The sequence below is a fragment of the Stenella coeruleoalba genome (assembly GCF_951394435.1).
Source record: "Stenella coeruleoalba genome assembly, chromosome: 6".
In the NCBI taxonomy this organism is placed as follows: Eukaryota; Metazoa; Chordata; class Mammalia; order Artiodactyla; family Delphinidae; genus Stenella; species Stenella coeruleoalba.
In genome coordinates, this window is record NC_137151.1 from 104,293,480 (window position 1) to 104,317,780 (window position 24,301).

General features: G+C 35.8%; 1 protein-coding gene across 12 annotated transcripts in view; it reads right to left on the reverse strand.

Moving 5' to 3' along the window:
- IKZF2 (IKAROS family zinc finger 2) overlaps positions 1 to 24,301 on the reverse strand; it is a 175,910-nt gene that overhangs the window by 47,488 nt on the left and 104,121 nt on the right. For 10 of the 12 annotated variants that reach the window (XM_079923911.1, XM_079923910.1, XM_079923904.1 and 7 more), the window contains 2 exons: positions 23,740 to 24,006; positions 17,210 to 17,377 (listed from right to left, as the gene is read on the reverse strand). In XM_079923911.1, coding sequence (XP_079780037.1) covers positions 17,210 to 17,377; positions 23,740 to 24,006 — 435 coding nt within the window. The remainder of the gene's footprint in view (positions 1 to 17,209; positions 17,378 to 23,739; positions 24,007 to 24,301) is intronic. The other 2 variants (XM_079923903.1, XM_079923901.1) reach the window with 1 other exon arrangement.

The following is a 24,301-nucleotide window of genomic DNA, read 5'->3' on the forward strand; positions in this document are numbered from 1 at the left end:
CTTGACACAGTAAATGCTCAATAAATGGCAACTTTTTTCCTGCCTGTAGCTTTCATCACCTAACACATTATATAGTTGACTTATTTATTACATTTACTGTTGGTTGCCTATCTCTCTTCATTAAAATGTTAAGTCACATAGGGCAAGATCTTTTTGTTCACTGCTGTATCTCAAGTGCTAGAAAAATGCCTGGCACATAGCTAAGAAATATGTGTTGAGTGAATAAATGTGGTTTCATTATTAGAGCTTTTTAAAGCTTCTTCACATAACACAAAGGATTTTCAACTGAAAGAGGCCATCGCTCATGTGTGTTATGTTTACTATCCAGGAGTGAGTAAAAAGAGCACTCTTGAGCTACATCTAATTTCACAAGAAAAAATCTAAATGTATATACACTGAAAAACATTAAAAATATGCATTAGCTGACTCTACAGAAATTAGAATAGGTCAGTGTTTTCTTCCCTTTCCTTTTTTTTTTTTTTTTTTTTTTTTTTTGCGGTACGCGGGCCCCTCACCGCTGTGGCCTCTCCCGTTGCGGAGCACAGGCTCCGGACGCGCAGGCTCAGCGGCCATGGCTCACAGGCGCAGCCGCTCCGTGGCATGTGGGACCTTCCCGGACCGGGGCACGAACCCGCGTCCCCTGCATTGGCAGGCGGACTCTCAACCACTGCGCCACCAGGGAAGCCCCTCCCTTTCCTTTTTATGGGGATTTTTTTTAGAACAACTACATTATACCATAAGGCCCTCATCATTCAATTAATCAACAAGTACTTTTTGATCACCTATTATGTGCCGAGCACCATTCAGGGAGCTGGGAATACCTTAATAAATAAGGCAGAGGAGACAGACAGTCTCACAAACTTACATTCAGCTGGAGGGAGACAGGTAACATATGCATAAACAAACAAAAAAGATAACCACAGATTCTGGTTCAAGCTTTATAAGACTTTATGATAGAGACAGCAAGATAGAGAGGACCTAGGAGGATGCTTTAGATAGGGTGCTTATAGAAGGGCATTATCTCCAAGGAGATGACATTGAAGCAAATATCTGAAGGATAATGAAGCAACCATTTCAAGAACTGGGGAAAAAGCTGAAGGTAGAGACTTCTAGAATCATTAGTGCAAAATCCAAAAGGGTAGGGAAAAACTTAAGGAACCTCACATGGCAAAGAACACAGCATGAGGGGTAGAGTGGTATATGCTCAAACAGAAGAGGTGGGCAGAACTTCCGCTGGCCATGATTAACAGTTTAATTTATTATAAGAACAATGGAAAGCCATTAAAAGATTTTAAGTAGAGGAATAGCATGATTTAAACTAGTTTTTAAAATAATGTTCTGGCTGCTATATGAAGAGCAGATTGGAAAATAGGAGTGTGGTAGCTGAGAGCATGGGCTCTGGAGTCAGGAAAAGCAGTTTATACCCCAGCTTTTCCTGAATATATTGGAAATTGTATGAAATACGCATATGTAGTTATAATGGTAAGATTTTGACTATATCATAGCATAATTTTGAAAAGCACTCTCACATAGATGAGTTATTCTATTCTTAGATTTATTTATTTTATTCTAAATTTTTATATGTCCTCAAGCATTATGGAACATTTTTGTTTATTTAAGCATGATATGTTTCTTTAGTTTCATTATGTCAAACACTTTTGTGTGCTTGTGTGTAAGTTTAAAATCTAATCCAAATAATACATTGTTGGCAAAATATAAATTTAAAATATAAGGTAAAAGAACAATAACCTTAATAAGATAAAGCTTGACATAAGGACCATACACATAATATTCAAAACTATAGATTGTGGGGATATTAGCGTCTCTCTCTCTCTCTCTTTGACTCTACTTATCTGTAAAATAAGGCATTTAAAATAGTGCTTGTCACAAAATAAGAGCCCGTTAAATGTTAGCCATTAACTTTAATTTTTACAATGGACTGACATTTATCATCTGCTAGGAAACACATATAACCACAACTGATCTCCAGTAATCTTAAAAAACTAACTTTCTAGTTAATATAAGAATGTTCAACTGAAAGCATCCATAGATTCTTTCATTCATTCAATCGATACAGTATAAGGGATACAGATGCAAAGGAGAATATAGTAAGATCTTTTATTTTGAGATGCAGAATTTAGGATCTTTCGTTTTTATCTATATGCTTATTATATTTTTGTACAATTTAGAGAGAAGCCACGCTGACTGATGATTTATGATACCTTAAATAAAATTTTAATTATATTCTAAGTATATTTTATATGCTTATAATGAATGGTACTGGGTTTTATTTACCTCATTTGTATGGTTTTCTAACATTTGGGAGTTTTCTTACAAGATTGGCAAGACAGTACAGGCTGTGGATGAACAGGTTTCTTTGACTCACATGCACGGATCAAGTAGGAAAAATAAAAGGAGAGGGTGGAGGTTAGCTTGCAAAAAAAAAAACCCTCAACAAAACAAAACAGAAAACAGTGTGATGTTCATTTTTGGACACTGGGTAAGTAAAGAAGTTGGCATGCTGCCCTCCTGTTTCTGCCATGGAGTTCCAAACATGCCAGGCCTGCAGACTCAGCACTGTGGAAAGGAAAATGTGAAACAGCCACAAGCTCAGGCTGTCCACAGTAACATCCAGGTAGGATGCAAAACTGTACTACTCAACTTGTCTACAGAAAACTGAGAAGAATAAGAAATACGTCCATGGTTCCTGCTTATTTCTTTAGAACTCCTGAGAATAGAAAAAGGTAAGGAGGAAAGGTTCCAGAAGTAAACTAATCTGATTTGGTCTTTGAGCCAACGTGGAGAGCCACATCAGATGAGTATGTGTTAGAGAAGAAAGACTGCTTTTCCATTACTCCTTCTAGAAATAAGTGTCAAAAATTTAAAGAAGCATGAATACCACTATTTGAAACAGATGAGACCGTATATGCTATTAAAAACTTAATTTCTTTTATAAGGCCCAGATAAGGTAGAGTATATAATGACTATTTGTGTTCTACTGGGTAGAAATCACATGGATGGTCACAGCAGCTGGCCTGACTGAAAGTGGCTTTCCCTCCTGGTCAGCTTTCAATGGGCAGGGCCTTGCATGTGTGTTGTGTGTGTCTGAGTCAGGAATGAAGACACTAATCCCATCCCCTCTCTTCAGTGCTTATTGCAAAGCATACAGAGAGGCACCACCGGCATAAGTGTCAGGACTTGATAGGTGAAATCAGCACAGCACAGTTATGCAAATCACATGTGCAACTGACACTGCTTGTGTAATTATCAATGTAATCCTCCTCTATCTACCACCTCCAGGAAGGAAAGGAGGGGTGAAGGGTGGGCAAAGTTCACACTTGGGAGATCACCCAGAGAGTGGGCCAGGTGCCAGGTCTACAATCAGGTGAAAACAGTTCCTTCTCAAGGGAAGTCTGCAGGGCAAATTATACTACATTAAATGCACCATCACTGCTATGAATGAGCTACACTAAATTCAATTTCTATAACCAGAATCATTTAATCCAATATGTCTATCATTATACTGGTCTATGGCTTAGTATTGTTTGAATGGATCTCTTTAGCAAATCTGTTAGAAAAGTCATGGTGATCTGGTTTTAAAATAATGTCAATATGGAAATAACTGATAATGATAATCTTTTAGCCACATACCTAATTTTCAGACATTTTAAACTCTTATTTCACAAAATGATCAGTACTATTAATATCCAAAGGTCTATAACCTACAGCAAATCCATGTTATAAAAAGATTTCATATGTAATAGAAACTTAAGGTACTTATTTATGTACTTTTTGTTTACCTCAGAAAAATAAAGCAAAGTAATATTGAAGCGAACATTGAAGGATTAGGGGGAAAACAGCCTATGAGAAAAACAAAGAGAAGAAGGCAGAAGGAGAGACAAGAACAGGAAGATAACTTAAATGAAACAAGATGAAAAGGGTGTATTAGACAAGAAAGTTAGTGATTACAAATGCCACATGTGCTTTGAAGTACCTTTTAGTTTATGGAATTCCTGAACAGTCAGTAATTTAAGGAAATGATGCGACAGTAGTAGTGAGTCCCTTAGTAAGAAATGACAGTAAATCTGAGGGCATATCATCCTCATGGCAAAGTAACAGACTGTCCCATATGAGAAGACTTAAAACTAGAGCATTTGACATGAACTTGTTTCTTTAACAGTATGGTTAAAGGTTAGCATTATCTCAAACCAAGTCAGATGCTACTTTTCAACTTTATTTTCAAGAAATTTGAAGAGGAGGAAAAAACTATCTTTTCTTAACAGCTTCTCTAAGAGCATGTAGTTTATACCTTGAAAATGCCTGTTAGCTGGTTTAATAGTCCACTAAATGTGAACATCCAAATATATTCAAAAGCAGGGTGAGTCATAATATTCTATAGGTATATTCTCATGATAGTTAAAGGAATAACTGAACAAAATATAAAATAGAGTTAAAAATAAAAGGCAAACTTTTGAGTTTGCCGCAGTACACTATTGAACTGATACATTTTTTAAAAAAATTAGTATTAGGAAAACTAATACAAGTATTCCATATTTCTGAGCTATTTTTATGGATAAAATATAGTACATGGAATTATAGGGTCTTAAAAAAACAAAAAGACAGTCCTTATATAAAAGAACTAAAAATGTACAATGAGGCGGATGTTGTTTTAACAGATGGATATTATATGGTACATCTGGTCCAGTTGCTTTTTATAGGACAAAATAGCTTTAACTTGACAACCAGACATAAAGAAAAAACTTCTTAAGTGAAATTTGTCAAACATTGAATAGATTACAAAATCATGTTGTAAAAATTAACATAACTGAGGTGTTTGGAAATAAACTAGACATATGCTCAGAATAATGTAGGCTTATTGATCCTAAGTCAAAAGACTATGACACTGAAAGGTTTCTCAAATAGATATATTCTATGGTTATATGCTATAGATATATCACATAAACTAATTTTAAAAAGTGTTTATTTTTAGGTGATATATCCAAATAATTATATAATAAATACTGATTTAACTGAAAGCTAATAAGGTTTTCCTCTGACTTTTATAACAGGTCTTACTAAAAACACAAAGTAATTCTTATTTTCTTAAAATGAGATGAACAAAAAAAAATCAGAAAAAATTCCTACACTTATCTGCTTATTCGAGGATATTTTATTTATATGTCTCTGAACAGTACCTTAATGTTATAATAAGTAATGTAAAAATACAGTAGTGTTAAGGAATACAAGAGACAGTGGATAAGTTTCCTTGGGACATAGGATTGTTCATTTTCAAGTGAAAAGATTCCATTTTTAAGCAAAGAATATTTTTTTGTAAGAATGTAAGTCCAGTACAATTCCATGGCCAAAACTGAATTTTACATATGGCATAAAAACATTTGAGACTGCGCAAGAGGCATTCTTACTTACTTTTTTCTCTTTACAATTTATACAAAGGAATGTATAATGCATATATATTACATAAGTTTCCATACATTAAAAATACATACTCTTCTATTGTGTTTTAAATATTTGGGCACTGCATTAGAGTATGTGAGAAATATACCTGAAGTGCTAATTAGGAAAAAATATGTAATTCTAGTTCCTCCTAGATTTAAAAAATAACAAGTATGCTAAGTATTGTTTTGATTAATAGGGGTTCAGGGCTTAATTGTAACACTATTTCCCCAGTGTACTGGCTATAATAAAGACAATTAAAAGGAGTAACACCTAACGTATGAAGCATACTAATCAAATTTCTAAGAATGAAAGGACTATAATCACTTGCTAAACTAAAAATCTGACAAAACTAATAAAACATTTTTTATAGCAGGAGCACTGATTCAGCACAAAAAACTGACATAAATACTATGTTATGTTATAAATTTACATAAAGGAAATTAGATGATTTGTGTGGTAAATCTCAGATTAATGGATAGAGTTTAAAATATAAACCAGTATCTTTTATTTTCCTACAACCTTATATATTAATATAAGGTTGGGATATGTTTATAAAGTGTAGTTTACTTTCTCAATGGACTAGAAATTTTACTTTTCTCAATGGACTAGAAATTTGACTCAATGGACTAGAAATGGTCTCCAGCTGATATATTGTTGATGATACAATTCTTTATTTCTCTCTCCTTTCCTTCTCGTCATTTAAATTTCACATGTAAAAGGATCTGGGTTTTTTTTTTCCTTCCTCAGTCATTCTTTCTTTTTGAGTGTTCCAAAGAGGCAAAAGTAGAAAGAGGGTTGCAATTGCTAGATGTCTTAAATTTAGCCAACATACTGCAATAAAATAAAGCAATTCTAATGAAATATCCAGCATCAATATCAGCAGAATAGCTCTAACCCATAATACATGAAAATAGTTTTAAAAAAATTAAACACTGATGACTGTTGTACAAACAAAACTTAGATTGTATTATTTCACTTTTTTTTCCCTAAATGGACAATATTTCACAAATAGGATATAGCACTGCCATAACAAAAGTAAGAAAGGTTCTGATTTCTCCTGTTACTATCTTAAGAAGTTGGGAATAAAATCTAAGAGTTGTTGACAGGAATTATCTGCTATTGAAAAAAGATGATCATATTAATCTATTTCCAGAAATAATATTATACTGTTTAAAATTATTGTTAGAGGGCTTCCCTGGTGGCGCAGTGGTTGAGAGTCCGCCTGCCGATGCAGGGGATATGGGTTTGTGCCCTGGTCCGGGAAGATCCCACATGCCGCGGAGCGGCTGAGCCCATGAGCCATGGCCGCTGAGCCTGCGCGTCCAGAGCCTGTGCTCCGCAACGGGAGAGGCCACAACAGAGAGAGGCCCGCGTACCACAAAAAATAAATAAATAAATAAATAATAAAATTATTGTTAGAAAACAAACTTTTCCATAGCAAATACTGGCAAACACTACCAAAATATTTTTGTTCTTTAAGGAGCCCTGATTTATTAATTATTTATAAAATTGGGCATCCTTTCCAAATTAAAAAAATGTTATCAAAATTTAAAACATGCAATCAAATGTGTGACTGCATCTTCCATCCCAGTGTGAAAAATATCATTCAAGTACTAAGTGGCAAAGGTGGGGGAGGGAAAAGTCAACATTGTTTCACACTTCTGCTGGCATTCAGCAACACAGAGCTTTTTCAAAAATATTCTTTAAAAGGGAATGCATTTTAAATGAACAAACTATATCTGGAACTAGAAGTGCAAAATCGGAAACTGTCTATATCAAGGTTCTGAGATTTATGTTAGCAGATGGTAGCAGAGAAGTAATGTTGGTGCCATGAAGGTCATCTGAAAATCTTAAGACCTATTCCATTTTATGCAAATCTGTTTTGAAAGTTAAAACAAACAATAGAAAACTAAAAAAAAAAAAAAAACTGGGGAGTGGGGACTACCCTTTTACTCTTTAAGGTTTGATCTTAGTGACTGATGGGCAGCAAAATCCCAGGAGAAAAGATAACAGATTGTTATTAGCATCACATAATGTGAACAGCATAAGATTAAAAGATTAAATTAAGTGATCTGACAAAGTCACACAGCTAATTTGCAATGAGCCCATTCGAAAACCCATTTGTCTTGACCTCTTGACTTCCAGACAGTACTCTTTTTTGCTTTATCATTGAGTTAAAAGAGTTCAGCAAGACAGAGGATGCAATAAACATATGGGGCTGTATCATTTATTCCGTAGCATGTAGTACAGATTTAGGAGTTTGACTGTCTTGGTTTGAATTCAGGCTCTGCCCGTGTGACCTCTCTGTGCCTCAGTCTCCTCACCTGTAAACTAGGAATAATATTAGCGAGAGGCTTTCTGTCTCTCCATTCCCTTTGAAAAGCATACTGAAATTCTGGTGCTCCCAGGCCCTTCTTTGGTATGCCGACATAAACACTTCTAGCAGTTGAACTGGATACTCACGTTCAGTCAGTTATTATTCTAGCCAAACCTATTTATGCCAGCTGTACCTGTTATCATAATTAAGTAAATTATTCAAATATACATATTCCAATAAAATAAGTACAGAAAGAAAGTTCTTTCTATAAAAACTAATTTTACCACTCTGGAAAAATTCAATAAAGGTGAGTTTAAAAAAACTACTAATGAATTGGAGGTAGGCAAAGGTAATCTTAAAAATTAGTGAGAAAAATCTTTTTTTTTTTTTTTTTGCGTTACGCGGGCCTCTCACTGTTGTGGCCTCTCCCATTGTGGAGCACAGGCTCCGGACGCACAGGCTCAGCGGCCATGGCTCATGGGCCCAGCCGCTCCGCAGCATGTGGGACCTTCCCGGACCGGGGCACGAACCCGTGTCCCCTGCATCAGCAGGCGGACTCTCAACCACTAAGCCACCAGGGAAGCCCAAGAAAAATCTTTAAAAACTTTAATAGAATTCTGATTGTTTCACAAGTTCTTTAAGTTCTTAAAGAAACTGAAAATGGAATTAGAGATGATGTGATATGAGTGTGGTTTAGGCCAGGAAAATTACTTGGAATTCCATAACTAAATTCCTCACTGAAAGGAAAGGGCCTGGCCTTATATACATATATATTAAAAAAAAAGATTAAATGCATATTTTATATTGGGTTGGCCAATAACATACATCTGACGGAAAAACCCAAACAAACTTTTGGCCACCCCAATGTTTATATTTTTAAATGTTAAGGACCTTTTTATGAAAAGAATTTCCCATATTGCTAGATGTACTGTTTTTAATTGATAAACTACCTGATTTTGCTCATGTCAGGTAAAGGAGTGTTAATTAAATGAATAATCCATAGGAAGTGCTTAGCACAGTGCCTCATGCCTATGGAGAGTTCAAGAAATGCCAGACATTACCTGTCAATAACCTAACTATTGGCGCTATGCAACCAAAATCAAGACACTACCCGGTGTCCTCTAGAGTATGCAAGAGAGTTCCAAATAGAAACTTTCAGCTTATATGGGATCTTACAAGGGAGGGAAGGAAGAAAGAAAGGAAGGAAGGAAGAAAGAAAGAAAGAAGGAAAGAAAGAACAAGCTAGCATTTATTGAATGTATACTGTGTTCCAGATATTTTTCTTAAACTGATTGATAGATATAAAATCTCACAGAAATATGTAAGTGCACATCAATACTGGGCTCATTGTTACCAACCTACTACATGGAAAATTTTCAAATCTAAAACACAGGAAGCAAAGATGCAGTATTAATACTGTAGAACACAATAGCTAACTAGATAAAATAAAACAATGAGCACTCATTACCCAAAGTAGGGGTTGGGATGGAAGAGAAGGAAGCAAGATACTTCATATTAATAATAGTATTTATAAAAAAACAGAAATTAGAATTAAAAATCATTACATTACACTTAATACCCTATACTAGTAAGTTTAAGCACTAGTTCTTAAATTTAATCAATCTGTGGCATATTTTCTTTCACCTCTACAGCCATTTTCACTCTGCTCTACTCCTGCAGAAAGCTAATTTCTATTGGCTTCATCAATAGGCTCCTTTTTCCTCTGGCTTCTGGTTATGCTCATTTAATGTAAGGCATCAGCAAGACAGGAGGGGTGGAAAGAGTGAGGCCAAGGTGTTTATTCCTCAGTCACAGGTTAGCAGGGGTACATTCCTCTACTGAAGGTCAGTTTCAAGACTGCCTCCTACATCTCCTAACTCCAGTGACCTCTTCAGACATGGGATTGCAACCATCCCCTGTTGGTTTTCTTTATGCCTACCCCTTCTCTTGTAAATATTAGTGCTTTCATGAATGTCTCCACATTTTCCCCATTTGAGTGTCTTACTGCTTTCCTATCAGGGCTCTGATTGATAGTTATTGGTAGCACGAGTGGCCCAAGGCCTCAGACAAAATGGCATTCTGGCACTGAGTGTCTCATGTTTGAATAGAATAGCATGGCCTCCTTATCAGGAAGTTACTGAAATCCTGGTAATTCTAGACATGTGCTAGCAACATGATTATTCAAATTGTCACTGATGGTAGTATGAAGTGCAGATGCAAGGCAAAGCTTTAGGAGTTGTGGTCTTTACTTGCTGAAGGAACAATGGTGGTGTCTAATGTGAAGACTGTAGTGTTACATGGCTACTTCTGATGGCCTGAAGGATTATACAAAGGAGAAAGGACAAATCGAAGGTCCTGAATGCTCAAGTCAGAACAGCGGTGAAATATCAAAGTTCTCTGTTAGCTTTAAGAGAGTCCTTATTTACTTACGGCTCAGGGCAAATAAGGCTGAAGACCAACTGCAGAATCTGATTTGAAGGGTTATGAAATTGCCATATTAAAAAAAATGGGCAAAGCCAATACCATTTGGTCTTGGTAACAGGGTAATGATAGGGAAAGAGTGAAACAAGGGTTGTTACGATCTAATCAAATACTGAGGTTCAGAATGTTGAACCCCTAAACCCTCCCGAACCATCCTTGCCAGAAGACACATTTGTCTTCACTCCCCACCATTCCATTTAAGGAAACCAACAGTCCCGTAAATCAGCCTTTCCATATAGTAAGAGGACTTCCAACTGCTTCAGCTGAGGCGGGAACCCAATCAGAGAATGGCGATTCTTTTCAGGACTCATTTCTGTTACCACTCATGGCCCTCCAGGCTCATACCAAGTTAGATATTAATATAGCCAAAATCGAGGGATATTTAGGAGGTGACAGCCTGTACACTGAAAGAATTGCAAAACTTTACCAATTTGTATCAGTAAGGAGTCCAGATAGCATGTAAGGAAATGGATTGATTCTAAGGGTTTTATACCAAGAAGATGAATTAAAATGCTAGCTCAGGCCAAATTTATCAATATAGGTGCATTCATCTGGAATTTGGGATTTAATATATTGCCTTGAGCAGGTGGGAGTGACTGGTTTATTGAATCCTTGATTCAATGATGGCTTACACAGTGAAAAGTTGAAAGGGCAGAATTTTCTTGGCACACCAAAGTAGAAGTCCAAAAGCTCAAGTAAGAATATTGGAAAAGGGCTTCCCTGGTGGCGCAGTGGTTGAGAGTCTGCCTGCCGATGCAGGGGACACGGGTTCATGCCCTGGTCCGGGAAGATCCCACATGCCGCGAAGCGGCTGGGCCCATGAGCCATGGCCACTGAGCCTGCGCGTCTGGAGCCTGTGCTCCACAACGGGAGAGGCCACAGCAGTGAGAGGCCCGCGTACTGCAAAAACAAAAACAAAAACAAACAAACAACAACAGAAAAAGAATATTTGAAAGGATCTATTATGAATGACCCTGTTCAGTCCTCCCCTAACCATACCCTTGGAAGGGCCTCACCAAAGAATTACATTGGTGAGGAAAGAACCAGCGTGCTTGGAAAGCTTCCCGGTAACTGTCTTCTCTAGGCTGGAGAGAACAATGATAGATGTTACCAACAGATCTGGGCTCCCTAATTTAAATGTATCCAATGTGATCTTCTGAGATGGCAGAGGCTTTGTGGTAGAAATTAATTTCAGGAAGTGCAATTATCTTAATAAGCCACGGGGACGGGATAACAATGTGTTTTGCGCCACAGGGTTCTATGGAAATGGCTAATGGATTACAGATCCTCCAAGAATGAAAACGATGGTTAGACTGCCAAGCTGCTAACTATCTTACATGGACAGAAAAAGTCTAGGTCTTGTGGGCAAAAACCCAACTTTAGTCGCCGTAGTGGGATTCATGATCTCTTATCCACTGCCCAGACCTAAGTCTATTTACATATCCAGAGTCACATAATTTTAGGTGGAGCCAGAGTCCCTTTCAGAAGGGCCCTGAAACCTGGCCACCGCTGTATGCTATGAATTTTCCTCTAAGCCATTCCAGAATCACCTGTGGCCATTTATGAGGGTGACTGTGAATTGGGAGAAGGAAAATACCAAATCCTTCTGCAGGTTATTAGACAATTGTATTAGATTAGCTCTGAATTGACATTAATCCCTGGAACCCAAAATACCACTGTGGCCCACCAGTCAAACTGGGAGCTTATGGAGGTCAAGATATATATGGAGACTTCACCCAAGTCCATCTTATAGTATCATAGGAATAAATGCATTTAGTAATGGGAAGAACCCTTACACTGGTTCCCTGACCCATGGCAGGAGGTCTATTATAAAAAGCCAAGAACAGTGCTGTCCAATGAAAATATGAATCACATATATAATTTAAACTTTTCTAATAGCCACATTTTCAACAGGTGGAATTAATTTTCATAATATATTTAATAAATATAATTTCAACATGTGGCGTTAACCATATGAAGGTACTTAACAGCCACATGTGACTAGTGGCTACCATATAAGAGATTGCAGCCCTAGAACTATCATTTTTTCCAAGATAATAAACTAAAACTGAAGGATGCTAGGGTGGTCACTCCTACTACATACCCGTTTAAGCTGTTTGTTAGGCTAATGCAAGACCTAGATGGTTCTATGGTTGAATGACAGTTTAATCACATAATGCCAACTACAGAAGCAGTTCTAGTAGTAGTATCTCTGCTGGAGCATATTAACATAGTACCTGATACCATGTATGGAGCTACTGACTTAATTTCTTTTAAAAGTAATTCCTTATCAACAAAGATAATCAGAGGCAGTTTGTCTTCACAATGCAGGGTCAACATACTTTCACTACCTTACCTTAAGGCTAGGTCAACTCTTCTCTCTTTGTCATAATATAGTCCAAAGAAATCTTGTTCATCTTGACATCTCACATAACATCAAGCTGGAAGATTACATTCATAGTATCATACTAATTGGATTTGGTGATGGGTCAGGAAGTAGTAAACACTTAAGATGCCTCAGTAAGACATATATTAGGGCATAGGAGATAATCTCTATGAAAAGTTGAGATTTGCAGCATTGGTGAAATTTTAGGGGCCTAGCGATATAGGCATGTTGAAATAAGAGCCTCTATAGTAAATGATAAGTTGTTGCACCTTGTACCTTTCATTATGAAGAAGGAGACAGAAAATGTGGTGTCCTCTTTGAATTTTAGAAGCAAGATATACCACGTTTGGGTGTTCTGCTCTGATGCATGTACTAGATAATCAACGAGGCTGCCAACGTTGAGGGGGGACTGGGGCAAGAAATGAATCTGCAGTGTACCTCTGCTGTAATGAAAGCTGCTATTTAGACCTTTGGTTCTAAGATCCAGAAATGCAATGATTTTTGGAAATATCTGTGGTAAGCAAAGATGGTGTATGACATCTGCCTCTGAAGCATGAGAATGCAAATCCCTAGTGGAGTAAAGATATGTGATCTTCTCAGTAATGATTTGCCATTTGAAAAGCAGCTCTTAATTTGTTATTGGATTCTTGTTAAGACTGAGTATTAGGCCATGCGACTCCAAAAGACTACGTGGCCCAAACTAGACAAAATGAACTATGTGTTAATCCGATTCAACATATCATACAATAAGACGTGCACAAGAGCATTTCATTATTAAATGAAACTTGGATCACACAGGTTTGGGAAGCCCAAGTATACATCATGAGCAAGTAGCTCACGTGTTTCTGATACCTGCTACTACTGCTTCACAGTCTCTCACAATCTGGCCTCATGGGGTGTTCTCAATGACCAATTAATGTAGGATAAAACCACATGAACCCAGCTTGTAAATGGATTGTATGGTATTTAGTATTAGCTGCAACTACTGTGTTATAGGCCCAATGAAGGGGGCTGCCCCTGGAATATAGTAGCGAAAGATAACCCCCTAGCAGAATTTCAGATTGTATGGTTTGCATGGAAGAAGAGATAGCTGAGGTAATGATACATGGCATGGCCATATGGTCAAGGACTTGGAAGAACAAGACTGGAAGATTGGAGATTGAAGGTTTGGGAGAGTTATGCAGATGTGCCTCTCAGAATTGGTACAAAGTGTGACAACATGGTTACTACGTGAATTCCCTCTGGAGGGCTTCCATTGTGGAGAACCCTCTTAGTAATCTGAGCAAGATTATGTGATGGGTGACCCAAGCCAATAACACAATCTGTTTTATGGATGACAGATTCTTTATCTAGCTACCCTGGTGCTTGCTCAAGTGGCCCATGTACAAAGTGACAATGGGAACAAGGGTGGAAACTATGTATGGCTTCAACAACATAGATTTCCCCCTCTCTATGGCTGATTTAACTACCACAACTGCTGAGTTCACCACTTTCCAATGCTGAGACACTGATACAGCATTATTCTCCGAGGTGATCGACCAGTCAATTAATGGGTGGCAGGTTACAATGAACTTCTTTCAACCTGAAGGAGGGAGAAATTTATTCTCATAGGAATTGATAGATATTTGGTATATAGATTTACCTCCCCTTCCTTCAGTACTTTTGGATGTGCCTCTACGCCTGGATTTAACAGAATGCCTTCACAATTATCATAGTATTCCTTAAAATATTGATTTTAACCAGGAAATTCTTTTCACGGAAAAGGAAATGTAGAAATGGGCTCAAACCTATAGATTTCGCTGGCCATACCTCATGCCACGTCATCCAGAATCATTTGGCCAAATAGAGTGGTAAATTGGCCTACCAGTGGAGTGGTTCATGTATAGTTGCTAGCTGGGAGAAGTTTGGGTGTGTTCTATAGGATGTGATAAATGCCAGAAGTCATCTATCTCCTCCATTGCCAGAATGCATAAGTTTGAGAAAAAAGAGGTTAAGGTAGTAGTGGACACAACACAAATACCTCAAATAACTCATTTAAGGGATTTTCACTTCCTGTGCTGAAATCTTGGGATTGGTGGTTTTGGAGATCTCAGTGCCCAAAGGAAGAATGTTTCCACCAGGGATCAGAGTTCTGTTACCATTGTATTGGAAGCTGAGACTACTCCCGGCTATTTGGGGCATTTTAAGCTGCTGAATTAACAGGAAGAGGAGTGGGCTATTGGCTGGTAATTTTTCCAGATTACCAAAATGATCTGGGGTTGTTGTTATATGATATGGGCAAGGCCAACTATGTTTGAAACTCAGGAGATTTAGTGGGGCATCTCTAACAAAAACTTCTCCAATAATGCTGGTTATTGAAAAACTACAGTAATCCAAGGAAGGAAGGGCCACCAAATACTCAATGTTGTAGGAATTCAGGATCACCCATAAAGAACCCTGTCCAGACCAGGGGCTAAAAAGAGGGTGAAAGTAAGGGGAAGATGAAATTGGCAGTGGAAGAAGAAAGCCATATATATTGTGAAAAGCATTGGTGATGGTTAGTGTTGGAAGTAGGTCTGAACTGACTTCACCCCTTGATGATGCAGTAAGTAGATGATACCCCTCTCCCCCTCTCATCCCTCCATTAAACTCCCCTTATTAGCCAATTTGAGCATATCTGTTTATGTATCTGCAAAAGTCATGACTTAGTATACCAAAATGCAAAATCAGCATAATAGCAGTTAAAGGGACCATGTCTTTTTTTTGAACCTCAAAGTAGAAATGTATTTATTTACAAAATTTACAGTTTCATAGAAACAGCTTTGCTTTATGCACATAAACTTTATAATTATATAGAACCATGTAAATTATAGGGTCCGGCCTTGCAAAGCCAGTGGAAGGGGCTTACTTTGGGTGACATCTTTCCCTCCCCTCATTCCACTAGCCACCAACCAGGAGCCCCTATATGGGCCATGCCTAATCTGCATAACGAAACCAATTGTAGCCGTCCAGCTTAGTCTAACACAAAAACCAAGGTGTCTTGACTTCTTAGACACTACCCACAGGGATAAATCTCTTGAAAGAACAAAAAGGAAATCAAGGAAACAAATTGAGATGACTGTCAAATGCCTTCCAGAGGTGTCAACAGGCAGTGAACCTTCTAAGAGCAATCTAGCAATCACCAGGCAAAATTACATGTATACACTAAACCGTGATAGTAAAAACAACACAGTTTTGTAAATTTTGTGACCAGTGGAAATAGATGTTTAAAGTTATATTTCTGCCTCAACTTCATCCTCATGAAAAGCTATGTTTTATATAATCCTTGGTCAACTGAATAATACTTTAATAAGCCAGAGTGCATGGCTACCTAAAGGAAATAACTGTCAGGTCTTAAAAATATCTTTCAATAAAGAATACTTTTTATAATAAAACAATACCACTTTAAGATATAATTTTCACAGCATAATTTTTAAATAAAATATAATGTGTGATAGTTGGAAATGAGTGAACTGCTTTAAGTCAGGGATGAATATAAAATATATACTTAAAACAGTTTAATATTTGCTTTAATTTCATTTTTCTGTAACAGCCCCAAATTTAAGAGTTAATGTCTAGAATAGTTTTACATTATTTCACATTCACGTTAAAAAACTGTGTAAAGCCTTAAGGATTAACAGGAAAAATGTAAAGAAAGATAGTATGAGCATTACCTCACAACCCACAGCACTCTCTAATATAATTTGTCAATGTAGATGAAGATATCACTTCCATCATATCTTCATATTAAAATTAAATTTTAATACATCATTATGAACAGAAGGAGCATATAAAACTGGCTTGAAGAGTATTCTATATTAATGTTCCACCTTTAACTTCTTAGTTATGGCAATTCATGCTAAAGCCAAATGAAATTCATTCGGTATCTAATCATTCTTTTGCTTGTATGCACTATATTCTGGCATTTAAAATAAAATCAAACTTGTTCTAGATTTTTAAATGATGATTTATGAAGCAGAGAAGAGTTTCAGAGAGCATCCAATGACTATAGTTTGAGAGTTAAAGAAACAAGGAGGGTTAAAATTAAACATAAAACACTCTCACCGCCAATTTTCTAATGAGCATAATATTTTCAAGTTTAAAAATAGTGATATTTGACTTCCCACTGAGGTCCCAGCCCAGGTACCATATCAGTCAAAATAATATCACAGCTTTCCTCTCCTCTATGGTAACAACAGCACGTAACGATGATATTTTACTAGATTTTCCGTTATTCTGGATTAACCATAATTACTGCATTAATAATTGTAAAATTTAAAAATCATAGAAAATTTATGTAACAGCTGTTTTCTTCAATGGCTTGAAACTCTTCAGTTGACAGTACTCCTTTCTGCCAAGTCTGTAAGCCTAAAAAAGAAGGGCCATATGCATCCTGCAAGATTTGTCAGTTATTCAGTGTACACAAATAAAAATACTGTCTAGCTCATTCCCAGCTACGCACCAAAGTTAGAAGTTACTTTGTGTTATGCTATAGCAGTCTCCTGAGTTCTCATATTTTACTTTCTACTCAAAGAGTTGGTGGCACTTACCAGAGTGGGTCCTGAGGTGTCCTGTGAGGGCGTCCCTCCTTCTACAGGCATAGCTACAGAAAGGACATTTGAACGGCTTCTCTCCAGAGTGTAACTTTATGTGTCTCAAAAGGTTGCCCTTCTGAGTAAAAGAAGCTCCACACTGGTTACAATGGAAGGGACGTTCACCTGCAGAAGGGGAAAGAGGTGGGGACGATCAAGTAGGTTATGTGCAAGTGACTGATTTGCTGTACAATGTTAACTACAGCCAGTTCTCTGTGCTGAGAATGTCCATCTCCCTCCTAAGTCTTCCAAACCTTTATCTTCCTAGAATTTGCTTTGCTAATACCAAAGTCCCAAACTTTAGGTCAAGTGCCGTTTCAGCTCTTCATGTAAATTTTACAGGATTCCTGTCATTGACTGTAAAGAGTAACAATCATAGCATTGACCACTGGTTGAACAACTAGGTGCCATCACTTTACTGACTTTATTGGTTGCTTTACATACAATATTTCAAACCTCACGATGGCATTACTAATTTGGTATTAATAATTTCAATTTACAAATGAAGGAATGGAAGTTCAAGTATCAAAGTTTCTGATTATAGTCACAGCTAATAGGTAATTGAGCTGATCATGACTCTTGGTCAATTTGACTACAAAATCTTGCTCTCTTTATTGTACCATGTTATCTCTTAAAATAAATCACAGAAACTTTGAGCTGAAAGGGACCTTTAGTCTAACTCTCCAATTTAGCTGATAATTTTGTTATCAGGGAGCCAAAGAGGTTCAATGAATGAACTAGGTTGCAAAGCTCATTACCACAAAATCTCAAAATATAGCTCAGGTCTCTGGATTCTCCTAGTTACTAACAATAAAACCTGTGGCAAAATTTCCTGATATAATCAGAGAAAATCAAAAGAAAATTATTCATCCAGACATTTCCTGTACATATATTCTCTGTTTCTTGTGAAAATCATTTATTTGATAGGAACCTTTTCTCCTACTACTCATATTGCCCTAAAATTGTTTAAGCCAGAATTATCTGCTGTCTGTTGCCATCAACTGGCTGTTGACAATGTCACTGAAGGTAAAAACGTAGTTTGATGAGGGAGTAAAATTAGCAAGTAGGATCATACGGATAACATCATTAAACCATGATGAAATACTCCCTTTAAACATATCTATCTCTAAAGATAGACATAAAATATAAATTAATATATAAATAATACAAATATATTAAAACTCAACATTAGGATAAAAATTAAATGAAAAAACAATTCCCTTTTGGTTGAACTGGACCATTTCTGTACTTGAGGTTAGATAATGACTGTAATTTTAATAGTTTTCAAAAAATTTTACACTGAATTGTCATGTTTCATATCTTTAACTGAAACATTCATAATAATAGTGAATAATGAAACCACACTGTATTGGGGGGCCTTTAAAATAATGCAAACTCAGTGATTCTTTTTATTAAAGAAAGCTAGGAGGCATAAATAAGATAAACTTTGGTCACCTTCTGGCAGCTACCACTGCACATTCTATCATATAGATTATAAAGCCCAAGGAAATTGAAAAACTGACAGATCAGGTGTATCTTGAATTCTGTAGTTCTTGCTCATTTTGGAACTTAATGAGATATACACCAAAAAAGAGTAATCTGTGTGTGTGTAGCAAGGGTTAAGGTTTTTTTCTTAAGAAATTTGGAGAGGAAACTTAGGACCTAAGTTTACAAAAAGTCCTATATTGATGGTTGAAAAAGAATTATTCATAATGTTAAAGTTACCTTAAGTTTTATCTAATTTAACTTGGTTGATTCATTTGGTAAAACTGACAAATCAATACTAAATACAGCTTAAAAAAGAGGCACAACCTAAAACCTCTCATATGATATCTTATAAAGTAATCAAAGTTTAAAAATAAACTTAATTTTGGTAATTTTTTTTTTAATCTTACGCACACAGACACACACACATATACAACTTAATTCTTTTACTTGTTTCAATGGAACAGCAGTCTAAAACTTTAAAATCAGAATTTTCTTCTCCCCACCTGTGTCATGAAATTAGTAATAAAAAGGCAGGAGGATTTTATTAATGAAATTTTCTTACTCTCTAAAAGGTTAATAGCAAATGTAAATTACACATTTTACTAAAAACATTTGATTTTACTTTTGAAATCTATGTAGGGTTTCCCAGGCAATAACAAATTAGTACTCAATAACTTAAAAACAAATTAATGTGGTGAACAAAAATATTTGAAATCATGTTTTGCCTTTGGAAAATACTCCTGTAGCATGCTAACTTTGATTTTCTTTAAGCCTCCTAAAGTCTTTGAGCTGAAATATTTAAAAATTCCTAATTTAGGTTTCTGAATTCATCATTCAGAATAATGCTAATCTAAAAAATTATAATAAGGATCATTTTAAAAAAATAATTTTTAATTTACTTAATTGAGTTTTATGAGACTAATGACAGGGTAATTTAGTTGTTAGGTTACATTTATAAAATATTCCAGATATCCTCAAATATTTTTTAATAAGAATTACTTCTGAATTTATATGATCATCTTTAAAGGGGTAGGAGAAATGTCTAGTTATATCCAGAGACACTGCCGTGTTGCTGAGTGAATAAGTCTTAGTGTGAAGGCGTTTGCTAATTCTGTTCCCATGGCCATGGGAAGTAAAGAAAGAAGCATGATGAAGGTAATCAGTCATGTGCCCATTTTTGATAAGAGGAAAGAGACTATGATAATAATGCACTTTGATTTCAATCAGATGAAGCTTTAAGAAATACTGATTTTCCTGGCCTATTAATTTCAGAGGTATGTGTAAAATCTGATAACTAACTGAAAGGTACAGTTGACTACCCATAATGTCTATGTAACTTGAAACAACACATCTTGGTTATTTCTTTTATAATAATTTGTTTTTTCTTTAATAAATAGACTGAACCAATTGGTCCTTTTCAGGTTGGTTTAGACCTTGTCTAAAATATATATATATATATATATATATATATTAATCACTTTCTTCAGATGTAAATAAAAGCAAATTTCAGGAGAAACCCACAAATTTACTAAATACATTAGTGACATTAAAGAGTAAGTCCAATTCAGAAACATCAAGTAGGCTATTGTATCTGTGATAACTAATCCTCCCATGGGTGGGCACCAAAGTCTGGATTAACAACTCTGGATCCAGGAGAACAATTAAGATGTAGTCACGTAGCCATGCTATTCTTTATTTCCATTCTCAATCCGTTTTTTTTTAAATCTTCTAATCTACTCAAGGACCGTTTTATTCACTGGGTGAAGTTATCTACCTATTATGGAATAAATTATATTTCAATATTTTATATACTTTCATAAACATATTTGTAGATCTGTGTTTATTCAACTGAAATGCAAGTATACATGCATCAATTTGCTTTGGTGAATCAAAGACAGAGGGTGTGCCTGTGTTGCATGGAACAACCACCTACAAATATGAATAATCCCAACCATGTGTAGAGAGGGCCTTAGAGCAAGAGAATGGCTCTACAAAGCTGCAATGGACAAAATATTATGCTGAAAATTTAGTTACAAAGATAACAGTACTCTACCCCAAAGAGATGCAAAATTAAGTATATTCTACATTTATAGTGTTTGTATCAATTTGTGTTTATGTATGAATTGATTTACTACCCCTATTTCTTTTCTTCTCCCTGTATTCCCAGTGAAGAGTGCCTGGAGTATCCGATGACAATATTACCTGATTACCTACTAAAGTAGCAATACCAAAGAAATAGCACCAAGCCATTAAAAAAGACGCTGGAATTGGCACTTTAGTAGAGTATGAAAGAGAAAGAAGAAGAAGTGAATTAGATATGATACTCCATGTCAGTTTAATGAATGGGTGGTTATGTATCTTTTTCCACTATCAATTTTATATTAGACATTATATTATATTATAATTTTATATTAGACATTATATTAGACATTCCATGAGCTAAACGCTCATAGAAACAAGCATATGTTTCTCAAAGGTTTTTAAGGATTTAAGACGAAGTCTTTTATACTAGCAAGGTATAAATAGTTGGTGAGAGGGGGAAGTTCTAAAATGAAGACAGTTCATCAAATTAAGGAGAAAACATTTGGTTAATGACTATATTCTGACTATATATATATATTTTCCAATCTATAGAAATACAAGTAGACTTTCTCTTCTCATATTGCTAAAATGGGGTTGAAAATGTCATGACCCACTCAGATGTATAAACTGGGTCATCAGAAATACATATAAAAATGGCTAATTTAAAGACACATCATCACAATTTCACGGTTAACAATGTATGGCAGGTATCCCAAGCTCCTCTACGAATGGCTAGTAACTTTAAGAAAAACCTCCCAGATCTGAGGAAAGTGTAATAATTTTGCCAGTACTCTAATAAATATTTATTAACAATAAAAGTTCATAGAGTTCCAAGAGTACTTTAAATAGTTGTTCAGTCTATTTTCCTTGCCTTTACTAGCTGAGTGAATCCCATACTCCTAGGACTTGTGGAAATCTGTATAACTTTTTAGAAACACTTTCCATGTTAGTTAGATGGTTTTCAACTCTACTAGAGTAAAAAATATGAAGTGGACAGTACAGTAGGTATGCAATTGTTAACTGTGTTTACAAACCAACAATCCTCATGAAAATCACTGCAGTTACAGTAAAACATCAAATAACCTAAATTTTCAACAGAGTATATTCAGATTCTTTGAATATTCTTAACTCAGACCATAAAAGGTTTATTAAATATCTTACAAAATTTTTTAAAATATATTTTTCAGACTTAAAATGAACACTATATGCAATTCAACTGAAAAGTCATTAGACTAATTTTGTTTAGTTTCTACATTGCTAGATGGGAGAAGTTAGACATCTGAGTGTTATCTTCCTCAATATAATCACTCTGAGATGATGAATACATCGTAACTTTGTGGAACTCTTCTTTTAGAACTGCAGTTGGAATTACTTCATGAGCATAGAAGAAAAGTAGCCTCACTACTTTACAGCCTTTTCCTTTTTTTCTTATCAAATATGGTACCAAGCTTGATCTTTTAATTTTTCCATGAGACATTTTTAAAAATTAAAAAAAAATTTCATTAGTAATACAAATATTACTATAAACTTAAAAATATTTTAAAATCATGATGCTATTTAAAAAGGAAATTCAAAACAAAAAAGTAAAAATGTAACTGACTATATGGTTGGATAAGAGTGTAAGCCCTAAAGCTGATGATTTTGTTTAAGATAACACTGATTTTAATGTGTAATTTCTCACTATAATTAAAATATCAGCCTTATAGTAATACCTCATCATAAAATATTGATATATTGATATACCAAGCATAGAAAATTGGAACAAAACCACTCTGGACATCAGGAAACCTTGATCCTAGCCTCACAATTCCCTTAACCACATAAGGGATCATGGATAAATCACTTGACTGCTTTGGGCTTCAGTTTCTTGATGTGTAAATGAGAGGTTTGGACTAAGAAGACATCAATGTCCCTGGTATCTCTCATGTTTTAAGCATCTACTTATGAAATTGATTATCTAGAAGTCAATCTTTTAAATCAATGTCTTTACTGTGATTTCTCTCTCTTCCAAAAGAGTGTCATATTTTAAAACTCTGAGTGTATGAGTTATTACTATTTTGCTGTATAATACTACTCTGCATTATAGTTTAAGCTATCATTACCTTTAAATCGAATTTCATATAAATTTGAATTTTTCTGGGTCAATGATCTGCCTACCTTGCCACAATCTCATTTCTTGTGTTTTACATTAAAAAGAAATTTTAAAAAAATTTTACCAAAGGATTTGAAGAGGTTTAAATAAGGCCTACTCACTGAGTTGGTTTTTCACATTACTCAAAGGTCTAAAAGTGTATATTAAATTAACCTGAGGTCTCTTTCCTCACCTGATTCTGTGATTTCACATTCCTACCACCCTTTGCTGTATTCTACCCTACGTATCTCCTTGCAGGAGTTATAGTTAAAAATTACAGGAAGATGGTGACATCCTGGAACTGGGGGAGATAAATATCTGCCTCCTACAGAGACCCATGGTAGGCAAAGATTGATTGGAAATTGTATTCCAAGAAGTTAACTAGACAAGATGAAAATGATCAACCCTTACATAAATGCATGAGTACCATGTTATAGCAAACTCTATTACCTGCCCATGGGTATGGTAAAATATGTATAGGAATACAAAAAGATCAAGTTACACAATGAAATTCTCCTATACCTTTTGAACCCTTATCATATTTTTGCTATATTAAGAACTGTGGAAACTGAATCCCAAACTTCTTTTTGATATGCTATTCAGATTTGAAGGCTGGAAGTCAAGACCCAGGCTACTCTCTGCTTTTCAGCAATCCAATACTAGCAGAATTCTGAAAAGGTAGTTTCACCATTGCCACCCCTGAATAAAAAGGAAAGAGAATAGATGTCAGGTAATATCAACATCAGATGTCACAGGCAGTCATCAGGTTATTCTTTCAGCTGCTTACCAGTGTGACTCCTTTTATGTACCATAAGCACATTGGGCCCAATGCAAACCATGCCACAGACGTCACATTTCAGTTTACCATTCGGAAGCCGGATTCCTCCCTCGCCTTGAAGCTCCTGGACTTTCCTGTTGTCTGCCACCTCGCTGCTTTCAATTAGGGGTTCTTCTAGGCTGCTACCCTCATCATGGCCCCTGATCTCGTCTTCGCGGCTCAGGGGTTTCCTGTCACACTCTTCATCACTCTGCATTTCTAGCTTTACTGAATTTGCTGTAATTTAAAAAGAAGAAAGGAAGACATTTTAAATGCATGTTATGTGTTGTCACCTACATCTCTTTTCCACCCACTGCCATTCTATTAACATGGTTGAGAATGCTATACTAAGTAGAATATAGTCCATCCCCCATGCAATGTTAGTACATACTGTGTTCTATGATATTTCCGTGAAGCTCTGGCATGAAAGTGAAGATGGCTTAGGAAAGCTCAGTATCAACTGGTATTGTTATACTTTTGAGTTTGTCACTAAGGCTACTAGACTGAGGTAGGATTATGAAAAAGACAAGAT